The sequence below is a fragment of the Callithrix jacchus genome, chromosome Y (genome assembly GCF_049354715.1).
Source record: "Callithrix jacchus isolate 240 chromosome Y, calJac240_pri, whole genome shotgun sequence".
In the NCBI taxonomy this organism is placed as follows: domain Eukaryota; kingdom Metazoa; phylum Chordata; class Mammalia; order Primates; family Cebidae; genus Callithrix; species Callithrix jacchus.
The window spans coordinates 7,410,493-7,425,131 of record NC_133525.1 but is presented as its reverse complement, the minus strand read 5'-3'; the positions used below and the strand labels follow the sequence as shown (position 1 = coordinate 7,425,131).

Genomic DNA, 14,639 nt, shown 5'->3' with positions numbered 1-14,639 from the left:
AGGCTGGAGTGCAATGGTATGGTCTCGGCTCACTGCAACCTCTGCCTCCTGGGTTCAAGCAGTTCTCCTCCCTCAGCCTCCTGAGTAGCTGGGAATACAGGCATGTGCCACCACGCCTAGCTAATTTTGTATTTTTAGTCGAGACAGGGTTTCACCACGTTGGTCAGGCTGGTCTTTAACTCCTGATCTCAGGTGATCTGCCCACCTCTGCCTCCCAAAGTGCTGGGATTACAGGTGTGAGCCACCATGCCTGGTCTTACTTTGTAAATTTATTTTTTGTAGAAATGAGGGGTCTTGCTATATTGCCCAGGCTGGTCTCATACTCTTGGTCTCAAGCAATCCTTTCACCTCTGGCTCCCAAAGTGTTGGGATGACTGTCATGAGCCACCTTGCACAGCTGAGGATAGACTTTTTAAAGAACATTTGGGCTGGGTGCGGTAGCTCACACCTATAATCCTAGCACTTTGGGTGGCTGAGGTGGGTGGATCACTCGAGATCAGGAGTATGAGACCAGACTGGCCAACATGGTGAAACTCCTTCTCTATTTAAAAAAAAAAAAAAATTAGCTGGGTGTGGTGGCGTGCGTCTGTAATCCTAGCTACTCTGGAGGCTGAGGCCCGAATCGCTTGAACACAGGAGGCAGAGGTTGTAGTGAGCTGAGATCATGCCACTGCACTCCAGCCTGGATGACAGAGTGAGGCCTTGTCTCAAAAAAAGAACATTTTGATGTGTGTGTGGAAAGTGGTTTTTTGTTGTTGTTGTTAAACAAATGAAAAAAGCATTTTTCACCCTGTCATATGGGGAAGACCTGTTTTAAGAGTTAACATTCCTAGCCTGCCATTCCCCAGATTATTTTCTTGTTCATCCTGCTTATAAAATTGCATTATCACTCAAAATATTTTTGAGATTGATAGACAGTAATGTATTCTTGTTGAAGTTAGTTGACTGTCAGAAGTGTAAGAATGTACAAAAAGACTCATTTCTAAAAATACTGGGGTACTTTATCTTTTTTCTTCCCCATGTTTAAAATCGGCTTTTAACATCTCAGTTAACTTTGATCTTGTTTGATAGAAACATTAGGTGGATAAAATAGAAGAATTCTCAATAAACGATAGTGTAGTGTAACAGTTTGACTCTGGAACTTTAATAACTATTAGATTATTGTTTATTTTCATGGTTCTGATTCACATATGAAACAAGAAATAGTTATAAGTGTGGCCTTACTGGCTAAATTGCCAGTGCTCTCCTTCTCTTACCCTTGCCTGCTTCCTTAACACATATAGTCCTTGACTGATCTCTGTTAACAGTCAGGCTTTGGTTTGAGGGCCTCAGTTTGTTGTCCTAGCAGGAAACTGACTGTCGTCATTTCTTCAGAACCTTTTCTGTCTTAGGGGTTTGAGTTTGGTCATTGTTCCTCTGACCTTTCTGTTTCTGCCCCTTCCCTTGAATTAATTTCATTTCAGGCAGGCCGTTTCCCTTGCACACATTGCTTCTCCTTGTTTTTTTTTTTTTTTTTTTTTTTTTTTAAATAAATCACCTTTCCCTGACCCCGGCCACTACCAATGAAACAATATTGCAATGATGGCTAATAAACATGAGTAATTGGGGTACAGTGTGATATTTTCATATGTGTATATCATGTGTAATGATCAAATTAGTGTAATTACTGAATTACCTCAAGCATTTATCATTTGTGTTGGGAAAATTCAAAATCCCTTCTAGCTCTTTGAACATAAACAGTACATTATTGTTAAAATAAAAAACATGAGTCGTACTAGTGATATTAGATATAACCAAGAACTGGTGTCTTCAACAATCAAACACTGCAAAAACTAAGAATCCCTACCTTCTAGTAGCTATTCTTAAAACTGCTCTTTCTGAAGTGTTAGCATTAACATAAAATATTTTATTGAATTTTTTGTGGATAACTATAAGGGTTGTAAGTTTTCCTTCTTATTGTAAATGTGAATTAAAATTTTTCACCTAGGCCGGGCCCAGTGGCTCCGGCCTGTAATCCCAGCACTTTGGGAGGCCGAGGCGGGTGGATCATGAGGTCAAGAGATCGAGACCATCCTGGTCAACATGGTGAAACACCCCATCTCTACTAAAAATACAAAAAATTAGCTGGGCACGGTGGCGCGTGCCTGTAATCCCAGCTACTCAGGAGGCTGAGGCAGGAGAATTGCCTGATCCCAGGAGGCGGAGGTTGCGGTGAGCCGAGATCCCGCCATTGCACTCCAGCCTGGGTAACAAGAGCGAAACTCCGTCTCAAAAAAAACATTTTTTTTCACCTGCAATATAGATTTTACAGGTTTCTATGGAACTAGTATGATAGTTTTAAACCATAGGTAGTGTTTATCGATGGATAAAACACAATAGGAATTCCTAACCATTTTTAAATAGGCATTTAAAAAACTCGTGAATTAGGCTAGGTGTTGTGGTTCACACCTTTAATCCCAGGACTTTGGGAGGCCGAAGTGGGCGGATCATTTGAGGTTAGGGGTTCAAGACCAGCCTGGCCAACATGGTGAAACCCCGTCTCTACCAAAAATATAAAAATTAGCTGGGCGTGGTGGCAGATGCCTGTAATTGCAGCTACTCGGGAGGCTGAGGCTGGAGAATCACATGAACCTAGGAGGCAGAAGATGCAGTGAGCCAAGGTCGCGTGACTGTACTCCAGCGTGGGGAGTGAGACTCTGTCTCAAAATAAAATAAAAAAAGAAAACTTTTGACTTGGGGACTGTCTTTGCTGCTGTGTGGATTACAGTGTGATCGTTTTAATGTCATTTGAGTGTCAGCAAAATGACCCAGGCCACTTGTTCTCTATTTTAATCTCCTTCTGTGATTAAGATTAGACTTCCTTGGTCCCCTATGAGTACCAGAGGACATACTCTCATGGGACCTTAGTTTTAGATAATTGGCTATTTTGTTCTTCTAAGTGATTCCTTTTTAAAAACAACAACAACAACAAAACAACAAAAAACCTTAGTTGTCTGGATAATTTTAAGTAAGTATTATTTGTTGTTTGCCGTAAAGCATTTTATTCATGGAAATACAAAGCATGAAGTTGACCTCTGTTTCCTGCTATACCAAAAAATACAATTTTTTTCCTTGGTCCCCTATGAGTACCAGAGAACATACTCTCATGGGACCTTAGTTTTAGATAATTGGCTATTTTGTTCTTCTAAGTGATTGCTTTTTAAGAACAAACAACAACAACAACAACAACAAAACTTAGTTGTCTGGATAATTTTAAATAAGTATTATTTGTTGTTTGTTGTAAAACATTTTATTCAGGGAAATACAAAGCACGAAGTTGACCTCTTATTCCTGCCATACCAAAAGAGATAAATTTTTCCTTTGTTTTTATATTGCTTATTTATTCAAAAGCACAGCAAGGCCAGGCATGGTGGCTCATGCTTATAATCTCAGCACTTTGGGAGGCTGAGATGGGTGAATCACCTGAGGTCGGGACTTCGAGACCAGCCTGACCAACATGGTGAAACCCTGTCTCTATTAAAAAAAATAAAAAAAGAAAAAGCACAATGAAGGTATAGTTGTGAAGGGGGCAGAATATATTTCATAATGAATTCTTCATAAAGAATTGGAGTAATCTGACTACGTTTCCTTAGCAAATACTTTATTGAACAAGTTAATTTTACTGCAAAATAGTGTTTTCATTAAGGGGGGATTTATATACATTTTGATTTCTATGAATGTTCCTGATTGTGGGCAGTAGTCATAGCAGGGGAGAAGTTTATATTTTTTGAGATTGTCGTGTAGTTACAACTCATTGCTGCTTTGATCTCCTGGGTTCAAGTTCCTGCCTCAGCATCCCAAGTAGCTGGCACAACAGTTGCACCGCCACCACACCTGGCTAATTGTTTTTGTTTTTAAGAGATGAGGTCTCCCTATGTTGCCCAGGCTGGTTTCAAACTCCTAGGTGCAAGCCATCGTCCTGCCTTGGCCCCACAAAGTGCTGGAATTACAGATGTGAGCCACTGAGCCTGGCTGAAAAGATTTTTTAAGTATTTGATTTTTTAACTTGCTGTTTTCTTCTGAAAACAGTTTGATTCTGCTCAAAAGGAGGTTATAAACAGACTTTATTTTACATCAGCATCTTTAAAGCTTCTTGTTTCCCTACTTTTCATGATTGGAAGGAGGTAAATTTTAGTATATGGGACTAAAAAAAAAGATGACCAGAAGGTGTTCACCTGACCACTAACTACCCCCTCCAAAACCAAAAAATACTTCTTCAGGAAAGGGGGCTGTGGTGATTAATAGTGAATGAGGTTATATGTGCTTGACAGTTATCATAGGACAGCCATTTTATACATGTATATATAGATGTATTTTTTGTTTGATTTTTATGGGACAAAGAGATTTAGATTTGGGGAGAAATTTCTCTGACAGTAGGATATGGTTAAAACTCAGTACTATGTTTACTGCTCCTCTTTATCTGGTGTCAGTATCGCCCTGGGATTGAATTGAGTATATATCTGAAGTCTACTGGTGAGGAAAATGATTAGTTTAAATTCACTTGCTAGACTTCATTGAAAATAATTATAGAGAGTAGAGTAGCATGAAAAAAAATGCTTTTAAAAGTGTTTTGGGGAAATCAGAATACTCTATGATGTGCATAGCAAGTTTAAATATGTAAAATCTGAGAGAGAGATCCAAGATGCCTTATTTCTAGCAGCTCAGGATTGTAGCTCCCAGTGAAAGCGCAGAGAACGAGAGGATGCCACGCTTTCAGATGAAATTTTGTTGCTCACAGACCAGGAGATTCCCAGTGGAGGAGCCCCATGGGTCGCCAGCGTGACTCTTGTGGCCGGCGTGGTGGTTCTTGGTGCAGAGTAAACGGGACTGGCTCCCCTTTTTGGTTGACGTTTGGAGCTCTGGGAAGGCAGAGTTGCCTATTCAGCTGATTGAAAAAGGGACTCAAGAAGGAAGCCAGACCAGAGATTCCCGGGCAGAAAAGCACCATGAATCTTTTCTTTTCTTTTTTCTTTTTCTTTTTCTTTCTTTTTTTTTTTTTTTTTTTTGAGACAGAATTTGGCTCTTGTTACCCAGGCTGGAGTGCAATGGCACGATCTTGGCTCATCACAACCTCTGCCTCCTGTGTTCAGGCAATTCTCCTGCCTCAGCCTCCTGAGTAGCTGGGATTACGGGCACGCGCCACCATGCCCAGCTAATTTTTTGTATTTTTAGTAGAGACGGGTTTCACCATGTTGACCAGGATGGTCTCGATCCCTTGACCTCGTGATCCACCTGCCTCGGCCTCCCACAGTGCTGGGATTACAGGCTTGAGCCACTGCACCTGGCCAAAGCACCACGAATCTTAATGCCGCTGTTTTAGCTGGCGCAGTGGGTTGCTCAGATTCCGGTGCTGGGAATCAACAAGTTGGACGTCCACTCAGAGACCTAATTTGAAAGTCCGTAATTACAAAGACGACAGGTGGATAAATTTACAACGATGGGAAGAAACCAGCGTTAAAAAGGCTGAGAATCCCCAACATCAGAATGCCTCTGCCTTTACAGGGGAATCACAGTTCCTCATCAACAAGGGAACAAGGCCTGATGGAGAACGAGTGCGTTCCATGAACAGATTTAGGCTTCAGAAGGTGGATAATAAGAAACTACTGTGAGTTAAAAAAGAACATGTTCTAGCCCAATGTAAAGAAACTAACAACCTTGAAAACAGGTTTGATGTAATCCTGTTTTCAAGGTTGGGAATAGACAATCTAGAGAGGAATATAAGTGAATCGATGAAACTGAAGAATACAATACGAGAACTCTGTGAAGTATGCACAGGTTTAACAGTCGAACTAAGCAGAAGAAAGGATATCAGAGGTTGAAGACCAACTTAATGAAATGAAATGAGAAGACAAGATTAGAGAAGAAAGAGTAAAAAGGAATGAGCAAAGTCTCCAAGAAATATGGGACTATGTGAAAAGACCTAATTTACGTTTGATAGGTATACCTGAATGTCATGAAGAGCATGAATCCAAGCTGGAAAATATTCTTCAGGATATTATTCAGGAAAACTTTCCTAACCTAGTAAGGTAGGACAGTACTCAACTCCAGGTAATACAGAGAACACCACAAAGATATTCCTCAAGTAGAGCAACCCCAAGACACATAATTGTTAGATTCACCAGGGTTGAAATAAAGGAGAAAACTCCAAGGGCAGCTAGAGAGAAAGGTCAGGTTACCCATAAAGGGAAGCCTATCAGACTCACAGCAGATCTCTGAGCTGAAACCCTACAAACTAGAAGAGAGTGGGGGCCAATATTCAATATCCTCAAAGAAAAGAATTTTCAGCCCAGAATCTCATATCCAGCCAAATTAAGCTTTGTAAATGAAGGAAGAATAAAACTTTTCACAAGCAAGCACTCAGAGATTTTTATCAACACCAGGCCTGCTTCACAAGAGCTTCTGAAAGAAGCACTATACACAGAAAGGAACAACCAGTGTCAGTCATCCCAAAAACTTACCAAAAGGTAAAGAGTATCTCCATAATGAAGAATCTATATGCACTAATGGGCAAAATAGCCAGCTAGCATTAAATGACAATATTGAAACTTAGAAATATCGATATTAATCCTAAATTTAAATGGATTAAATGCCCCAATCAAAGACACAGACCGGCAAATTGAATAAAAAGTCAAAACCCATCGGTTCGCTGTATCCAGATCCATCTCTTAAGCAAGGACACACAAAGACTCAAAGGATTGGTGGAAGACTTACCACTCAGATGGAGAGCCAAAAAAACCCCCCAAAAAACAGGAGTTGTAACTTTCGTCTCTGACAAAATAGACTTCAGTAGTAACAAAGACTAGAAGAAACAAAGAAGGAAGGACGTTACATAATGGTAAAAGGATCAATGCAACAACAGGAGTCAGTGATCATAAATATATATGCACCCAATACATAAGATAAGTTCTTAATGACTTATAGAGAGACTTGGACTCCTGCATAATAAAAGCGGGAGACTTTGACACCACATTGTTAATATTCGGTGGATCAACGGGATAGAAAATTAACAGGGACATCTATGATTTGAACTCAGACCTGGAACAAGTAAACTCGGTGAATATTTATAGAATTCTTCACCCCAGGTCCACAGAACATACATTTTTCTCAGTATCACATTACACCTATTTTGAAAGTGACCACATAATTGGAAGTAAATCACTCTTCAGCATTTGCATAGCATTTCACAGACTTAAATGAAATATTGGTTGGCTGTTTGTTATTTTCTTCCCTTATTCCTTCCTGTCTCCACTGTTAAGCACAATTATCGGCATAAAAGAGGTTTTTAACACCTATTTTTAGATTGTATTCCAGCCTGGGCAATACAGCAAGACTCCTGTTCTCTCTCCCCCTTTCTTTTTCTTTCTTAAGAAAAGAAAGAAAGAAAGAAAGATAGAAGGGGTGTCAAAATCGGTAAAGAGGAAGTCAAACTGTCACTTTTTGTTGGTGATATTATTATATATCTAGAAAACCCTAAAGACTCCTCCAAAAAAAGAAAACAAAACAAAAAATAAGACAAAACAGGAAAGCATGACCATGCTATTAAGATGATGACTTTCATTCCAGCTAAAAGTCAATTCATTCTCCCACCCCCTTTCCTTTTTCAAACAAGTCTGAGGATTTCACCTTCTTTCCTTTCCGCTATTCAGCTCCTTCCACCCACTCCATAAAAAGAAAAAAAAATTATGTAAAATCTGTAGATGCCCAGAAAAAATTGGAAAGGAATGCTCAACCTGTGGTTATAGTAGTGGAGGGATGGTTAATATTTTTCTAACCTTTTAATTTTGTGTTTTTGTGAAAATAAAAGAAGTGCTAGAGAAAAAGCACTAGAAATACATTTTTAATTATTGATGTTTATAATAATTCTGAGTAGTAGGAAATATGTAGATTTGTTTTTCATGTTCAAGAGATTGTATCTTTATATTATTTCTCTTATGTTCAACAGATTTCCAGCAAGCTCTCTATGAATTGTCATATCATGTAATTAAAGGAAATCTAAAGCATGAACAGGCATCTAATGTTCTTAATGACATTAGTGTAAGTATATAATACATATATTTTAAGATTTGTTATGTATCTTTTTGCTTTGACACAAAGATCCCTGAAGTGCATAGCTTTTATTTTATTCAAAATTACAGTAGTAGATGGATTTTTTGTTTTTTTGGTAGATGGACTTTTACATTTTTTCTTTTTTTTTTTTTTTTTCCCCTCGAAACTATGGAAGGGAGAAGCGGATGTTTTAAGGTAATATTGGTAAGCCATTTCTGCCAGAGAGGAAGGAATGCAGATAGTTTACTCTCTTTATGTGGTTGTTAGTAAAGTAGGAAATATCAGGTAAGCTGGCAGGGAAAAAAAAAAAAGCCTCTGCTTTAATCAAATTAAGGTATCTTTAATTAAAAACGCTACTCTAAAAAAGTAATTTGGCTAAAATATTTTTCTCCCAATACAGTATAATAAGCCATTTTTTTTGTTTGTAGTTATGTTTAGAAATTAAATATATTTTAAAAATTGAGGATTAAATTATTTTAAATTGTGGTTGCTTGACTCTAAGATTCAGTTGGTGCTAGTTTTCATCTTCTTATGGTTTAAAAAATATTAACTAGATTAAAAAAAAGCTTACATGGTTATTGTTTTTTACTCTTTCATTTATTGGAGAATTTAAGTTAGATTCACACCAAATATTCTTCATAGTGGTGTTTGGCTTTTCAACTGGAAGATGGGCTTTCAAATTTTAAACCAGCAGTTAAGCTTGAGATTTTTACGAGTGGTGTGCTGTTCTTTTATGCTTGTTTTTAAACTTGTATATAAATAAAATTATCTTGTGTGTGTGTGTATGTGTGTGTGTGTGTGTGTGTGTGTGTGTGTGTGTGTATCCATATATAATGATCTTGTATATAAACAGAATTCAGAATAGCTTTTGTAATAGGTTTTATTAAGGTGTGGGACCTGAAGCTTCTTGGTCTCAGTCTGAGCTTCTCTCACTGCGTTTCTTTAATTTTCCGTAGCCTTTTTTTCCCTTTTAGGGGAGGTAATATTTGTATTTTGTTTTGTTTTGTTTTGTTTTGTGCTTTCCCAGGGATAGTCTTAAGGAAATTGTAAGTTTAACTGTTGTGATTTTACACCCCATATTGGGGTGTATTTGAGCAGTAGGAATTCAATGAGTTTCACTTTTGTCTCTAAATTGTCTCCAGATGATAACAACAGCATTAGTTCATGTGGGAGTAGGTCTATTTCCTTTTTTTAACATTAAAAATATTCAGTTGCTACCAGTCTTTCTTAACTAATATTTTGTGTTTGAAAACTCTTGTCTTACTCTATTTCTGATCTTCAGGTAGCCTGAGTACTTGTATTTAAATAGACGTAACCAGATTTCTTAAGAAATTTGAGGCTACAATCTGATTGACAAGGTTATTTCATTTTGTAAATTGAGCATTGGTATAAGTTTTAGTTTGTTTATGGGATGTGATTCTAATCCTCTTTTTGTTTATTGAAAATGAATAATTCAAGTCCATTTTATGTATGTGTATTTCATTCTTACATAACTTCTTCTTTCTTTTGAGTACTTAATGATGTCTTTATAGATACTTTTGCTGCTTGATTGTCTTTGTCATGGCTTTCTCTTAGGACTATACATTGTCCGTCGCCACAGAAGAGTGTCTTATGTGTCTCCTTGCAGCTGCCAGATTTTTCTTCAGAATTTCTTTTAGTCTCTGAAAATAGGCTAATTTTAGTGTTGCTGTACTGCCAGCAGACTATTAATTGCAACAAATGAATCGTGATCCTTACTAATGGAGAACAGTCCTAAAATTGAGTGTGGGAGTGGAAAGTCAAGAGACAAGTCTAGAATAATGCTGAAATTCTTATTCAGAGATGGGAGGATTTTGGGTCATTTTCTTTTTGTTCCCCCCAAGACGGAGACTTGCTCTGTCACCCAGGCTGGAGTGCAGGGGTGCAATCTCGGCTCACTGCACTCTCTGCCTCCTGGGTTCAAGGAATTCTCTTGCCTCAGCCTCCCAAGTACCTGGGATTACAGGCACGCACCACCACACCTGGCTAATTTTTGTATTCTTAGTAGAGACAGGGTTTCACCATGTTGGCCAGGCTGGTCTTGAACTCTTGAGCTTGTGATCCAGCCACCCTGGCCTCCCAAAGTTCTGGGATTACAGGTGTGACCCACCGCGCCAGCCCAGTTTTGGGTCATTATCTCCAAAGGCTACAACAAGAGTGAGTAAAAAAAATAAAGAGAATATTGAGCTCCAAAAAAGGTGGGGGCGAGGGAGGAGGAGGGCTAAGGATTAAAAAAAAAAAAAACTACCTATTGAGTACTGTGTTCACTGTTTGGATGATGGATTCAATAGAAACCCAGACCCCAGCATTACAGAATATATTTACGTAACCTGTATATATATCTCCTGAAACTAAAAAATAACCCCCAAAACTAGCCTTTAGCTTTTTAGCTGGTTTCATATTTTCAAGATTTCTGTTTCTCTCATACCATTATGATTTTTGCATATCAGCGTTTAAAGTCTTCAATGAAGAGTACGCCATTTTTTAAAATTTATTTTTAACTTTTAAAATGTATATTATTATTATCATTATTATTATTTTTCTTTGAGATGGAGTTTCACTCTTGTTACCCAGGCTGGGGTACAATGGTGTGATCTTGGCTCACTGCAACCTCCGCCTCCTGGGTTCAGGCAATTCTCCTGCCTCAGCCTCCTGAGTAGCTGGGATTACAGGAAGATGCCACGGGCCCAGCTAACTTTTTGTATTTTTAGTAGAGACGGGGTTTCACCATGTTGACCAGGATGGTCTCGATCAGTTGACCTCGTGATCCACCCGCCTCGGCCTCCCAAAGTGCTGGGATTACAGGCTTGAATAACCGTGCCCGGCTATATTATTATTTTTTTTAAGAGATGGGGTTTCAGCATGTTGGTCAGGCTGGTGTCTAACTCCTGACCTGGTGATCCCCCTGCCGTGGCCTCTCAAAGTGCTGGGATTACAGGCGTGAGCCACTGTGCCCGGCCAGAATGTACCATATTTAGCAGTCTTCTTTTTAGTTAGGTGTGAGGTACTCTAAATTCCAGTAATTTCTAAAATGAAACTTCACTGGAACAATGTTACTCATTTGTGCTCTTTAGTATTTCCTAAAGTGTTTAGGTTTCTTTTGTTTTCAAATTATTTCATTGTAGACAGTTAAACATTTTTCCTAAACATTATCTTCCTCTTTATATTTCCTCTGTATTAGGAGAGTTAACATGAAGAATTTTAATATTGGTCAATATAATGATGGGGTTTCTGTTAGTTTTCTAAAAAGAAATTTTTCTGCCCTTCTGCAAATCAATTTTTTTCTTTTTTGACGGTTTGCTATGTTGCCCAGGGTGGAGTGCAGTGTTGCGATCTTGGCTCACTGCAGCTTCCACCTCCTGGACTCAAACAATCCTCCCACCTCAGCCTCCTGAGTAGCTGGGACCTCAGGCATGTGTCACCATACCTGGCTAATTTTTTTTTTTTCAGAGACAGTGTTTCACCAGGTGATCCAGGCTGGTCTCAAACTCTTGGGCTCAAGTCAGCTGCCCACCTGGGCCTCCTAAAGTGCTGAGATTACAGGTGTGAGCTACTGCTGCCAGCCAGTTTTTGTTTTTAGGTTTCACAGAAGAATGTTATTCTGAAACCCTAATACTTGCTGTGTGCTTTTCTGGTATTTACTGTTATTATATTTTTAAAATTAGGAATTTCGTGAGGATATGCCCTCCATTCTTGCTGATGTATTCTGCATATTAGGTGGGTATTAAGCCTTTATTTTACCTGTAATGTGTTGTTTGTTAAATTAATGTACTGTGTTAAGTGAGGTGTTTTACTCTAAGAATTTTACAAATGTTTCTGCGAATGTAGAAGTAAATTGATTCTTTATAGAGAACATAGTAATGTAAGTCAAATTTTATAATCAATGTTATAAAAAAGCTTTAGAAGTATAATTCAAATTGAGTTTTTGACAATGTTGATTTGTATAAATTTGAGCTAAATTAAGTCATTTAAAAGGCCACGTTTTCTGATATTTTAGTAACCAAATAATCTTTTTTTTTTTTTTTTTTTTTTTTTGCGACGGAGTGTCACTCTTGTTACCCAAGCTGAAGTGCAATGGTGCGATCTTGGTTCACCGCAACCTCCGCCTCCTGGGTTCAGGCAGTTCTCCTGCCTCAGCCTCCCGAGCAGCTGGGATTACAGGCACACGCCACCATGCCCAGCAAATTTTTTGTATCTTTAGTAGAGACGGGGTTTCACCATTTTGACCAGGATGGCCTCGATCTCATGACGTTGTTGATCCACCCGCCTCGGCCCCCCACAGTGCTGGGATTACAGGCTTGAGCCACCGCACCCGGCCATAACCAAATCATCTTATTCGATGTAGGTTTTTAATGAATGTTGTCAGAATCGCAGACTTAGGACATTCAAGAAATACTTTGCTATTGCACTCTTTGGCTCTTCTTGCTGATTTTAGAAACAGCAAGAAGAGCCAGAGTTAGCAACTTTTTAGTTTTTGCAGAGTAAATAAGGATTCATGTAAGATTAAAAAGGAATGTTTCCTTGACTTAGAAATGTAGTGTCCCATGGCATGGATTTCAAAAATGTTTATTATAATTTTTTTTCTCTAATTTTAGATGTAGATGAAAATAACCGAGCACAGTTTTCCCCATCAGTCAGTTCTGTGCTTTCGTTTATGTTCTTCTCTTTTTTGAGATATGGTCTTGTTCTTTTGACCAGGCTGGACTGCAGTGGTGTGATCTTGGCTCACTGTAGCCTCGACTTACTGGGCTCAAGTGATGCTGCTACCACACCCACCACACCCATCTGATTTTTTTGTTTGTTTGTTTGTTTTGGTAGAGATTGGGTTTCACCATGTTGCCCAGGCTTGTCCGGAGCTCCTGGGCCCAAACAATCTGTCCACCTCAGGCTTCTAAAGTGCTGAGATTATAGGCATGAGCCACTGCACTAGGTCCAGTCTTGTGCTTTTTGTAACTTTGAGTTGAATAGAAGACATACCCAGACATTATCATATTCATTTTATTTATTTAGATCATTTTTAGAGGCAGGGTCTCGCTGTGTTGCCCAGGTTGGTCTTGAATGCCTGGCCTCAAATGATCCTCCCACCTCGGTCTTCCAAAGTGCTGGGATTACAGGTGTGAGCCACTGTACCCGGCCAGTAGTCCCTTTAAAATAAGACATCCTCTGAGGGTTTATGAACCTGGAGTGAATTGTTTTAGCGCATTAATCTTAGTTCTTAGAATTAGATAAATTACTTAAATGTCTTACTGACAATTTAGAATTTGGTCTTGACAAATATAGATGCTGGTGCTTGATCCTTCAGGAAGTTTCCAATTTCATAAGTTCCCAGTAATGTTGGGAGGAGGTCAAAATGTATGTGGACTGGGAGTGATAAATGAAAAGAGGAGACCATTGATGAGATTGACCACATGTCCCAGTTTTGTTTTGTTTTCACTGGCTAATTATTAAAAGTACCCTGTTTTACTTTCAGAACTATCTTGGTTGGATGATAAAAATATATGCTATGTGTTGGATTGATTGATTTAAGGCAACCAGAAAACCTTTTAAGCTAAAATTTTTAGTCAGGCACTAAAGATATTACCTTGTTTTTGGGCAAGTAAAGATAACCCGAAACAAATTACAATTAAAAAAAACTTTTACTATAAATTTATAAGGCTGTAAGACTGATTTGTAGGTAACATTTTGTGGAAGCTATTGTTCCTTGTTCGTATAAGGAGTATATCTTTCTTTGGGTAATCATCAATTAACAGCTTAATTGGTGCAAGTAATTTCTTTATTGACTTATTAGGTTGTATTTTCCCTTCATAGTTATTTAGCAATATGAATGATTGTTAAATTCATTGCCTTTTACTAGTAACATGATTCATGAAGATGATGCTTGGTTGCTCTTGGGAAATTTCTCTTACCTATTCAGTTCTTTTTTTTTTTTTTTTTTTTTTTTGAGATGGAGTCCTTGCTCTGTTGCCCAGGCTGAGTGCAGTGGTGCAATCTTGGCTCACTGCCACCTCGGCTTCCCGGGTTCAGGCGATTCTGCTGTCTTAGCCTCCCAAGTAGCTGGGATTACAGGCATGCACCACCATGCCTAGCTAATTTTTTGTGTTTTTAGTAGAGATGGGGTTTCACCATGTTGGCCAGGCTGGTCTGGAACTCCTGACCTCAAGTGATCCACCCACCTTGGCCTTCTAAAGTGCTGGGATTACAGGCGAGAGCCACTGTGCCCAGCCTATCCAGTCCATTTTGACAAGCAAGATTTTGACAGCAAACTTGGAAAGAGGATTTCCCTCACCTGCCCCCTCACTCACCCACCCTCACCCTTGTCAGAGAAAAGGTGATTCAAGGGTGACCCCAGATCAAGGCTGTGGAATAGGACTAAGAATATGAGCTACCTCTAATAATGAAGCTGATGATGACAATAATTATGATAATAGTAACAATGTATAAGTTCAGCTTTTAGAGTAGCTTCCATGTTCTAGGCGTTGTGTTAAGCATTTAGTTTTTATTTTAATCCTTACATTAACTACTGTAAAGGTGGTAGG

The 14,639-nt window shown here is 38.8% G+C and overlaps 1 protein-coding gene across 1 annotated transcript in view; it reads left to right on the top strand.

Moving 5' to 3' along the window:
* LOC144581313 (THO complex subunit 2-like) overlaps positions 1-14,639 on the top strand; it is a 130,038-nt gene that overhangs the window by 19,559 nt on the left and 95,840 nt on the right. The window contains exons 3-4 of the mRNA XM_078364496.1: positions 7,982-8,073; positions 11,769-11,820. Coding sequence (XP_078220622.1) covers positions 7,982-8,073; positions 11,769-11,820 — 144 coding nt within the window. The remainder of the gene's footprint in view (positions 1-7,981; positions 8,074-11,768; positions 11,821-14,639) is intronic.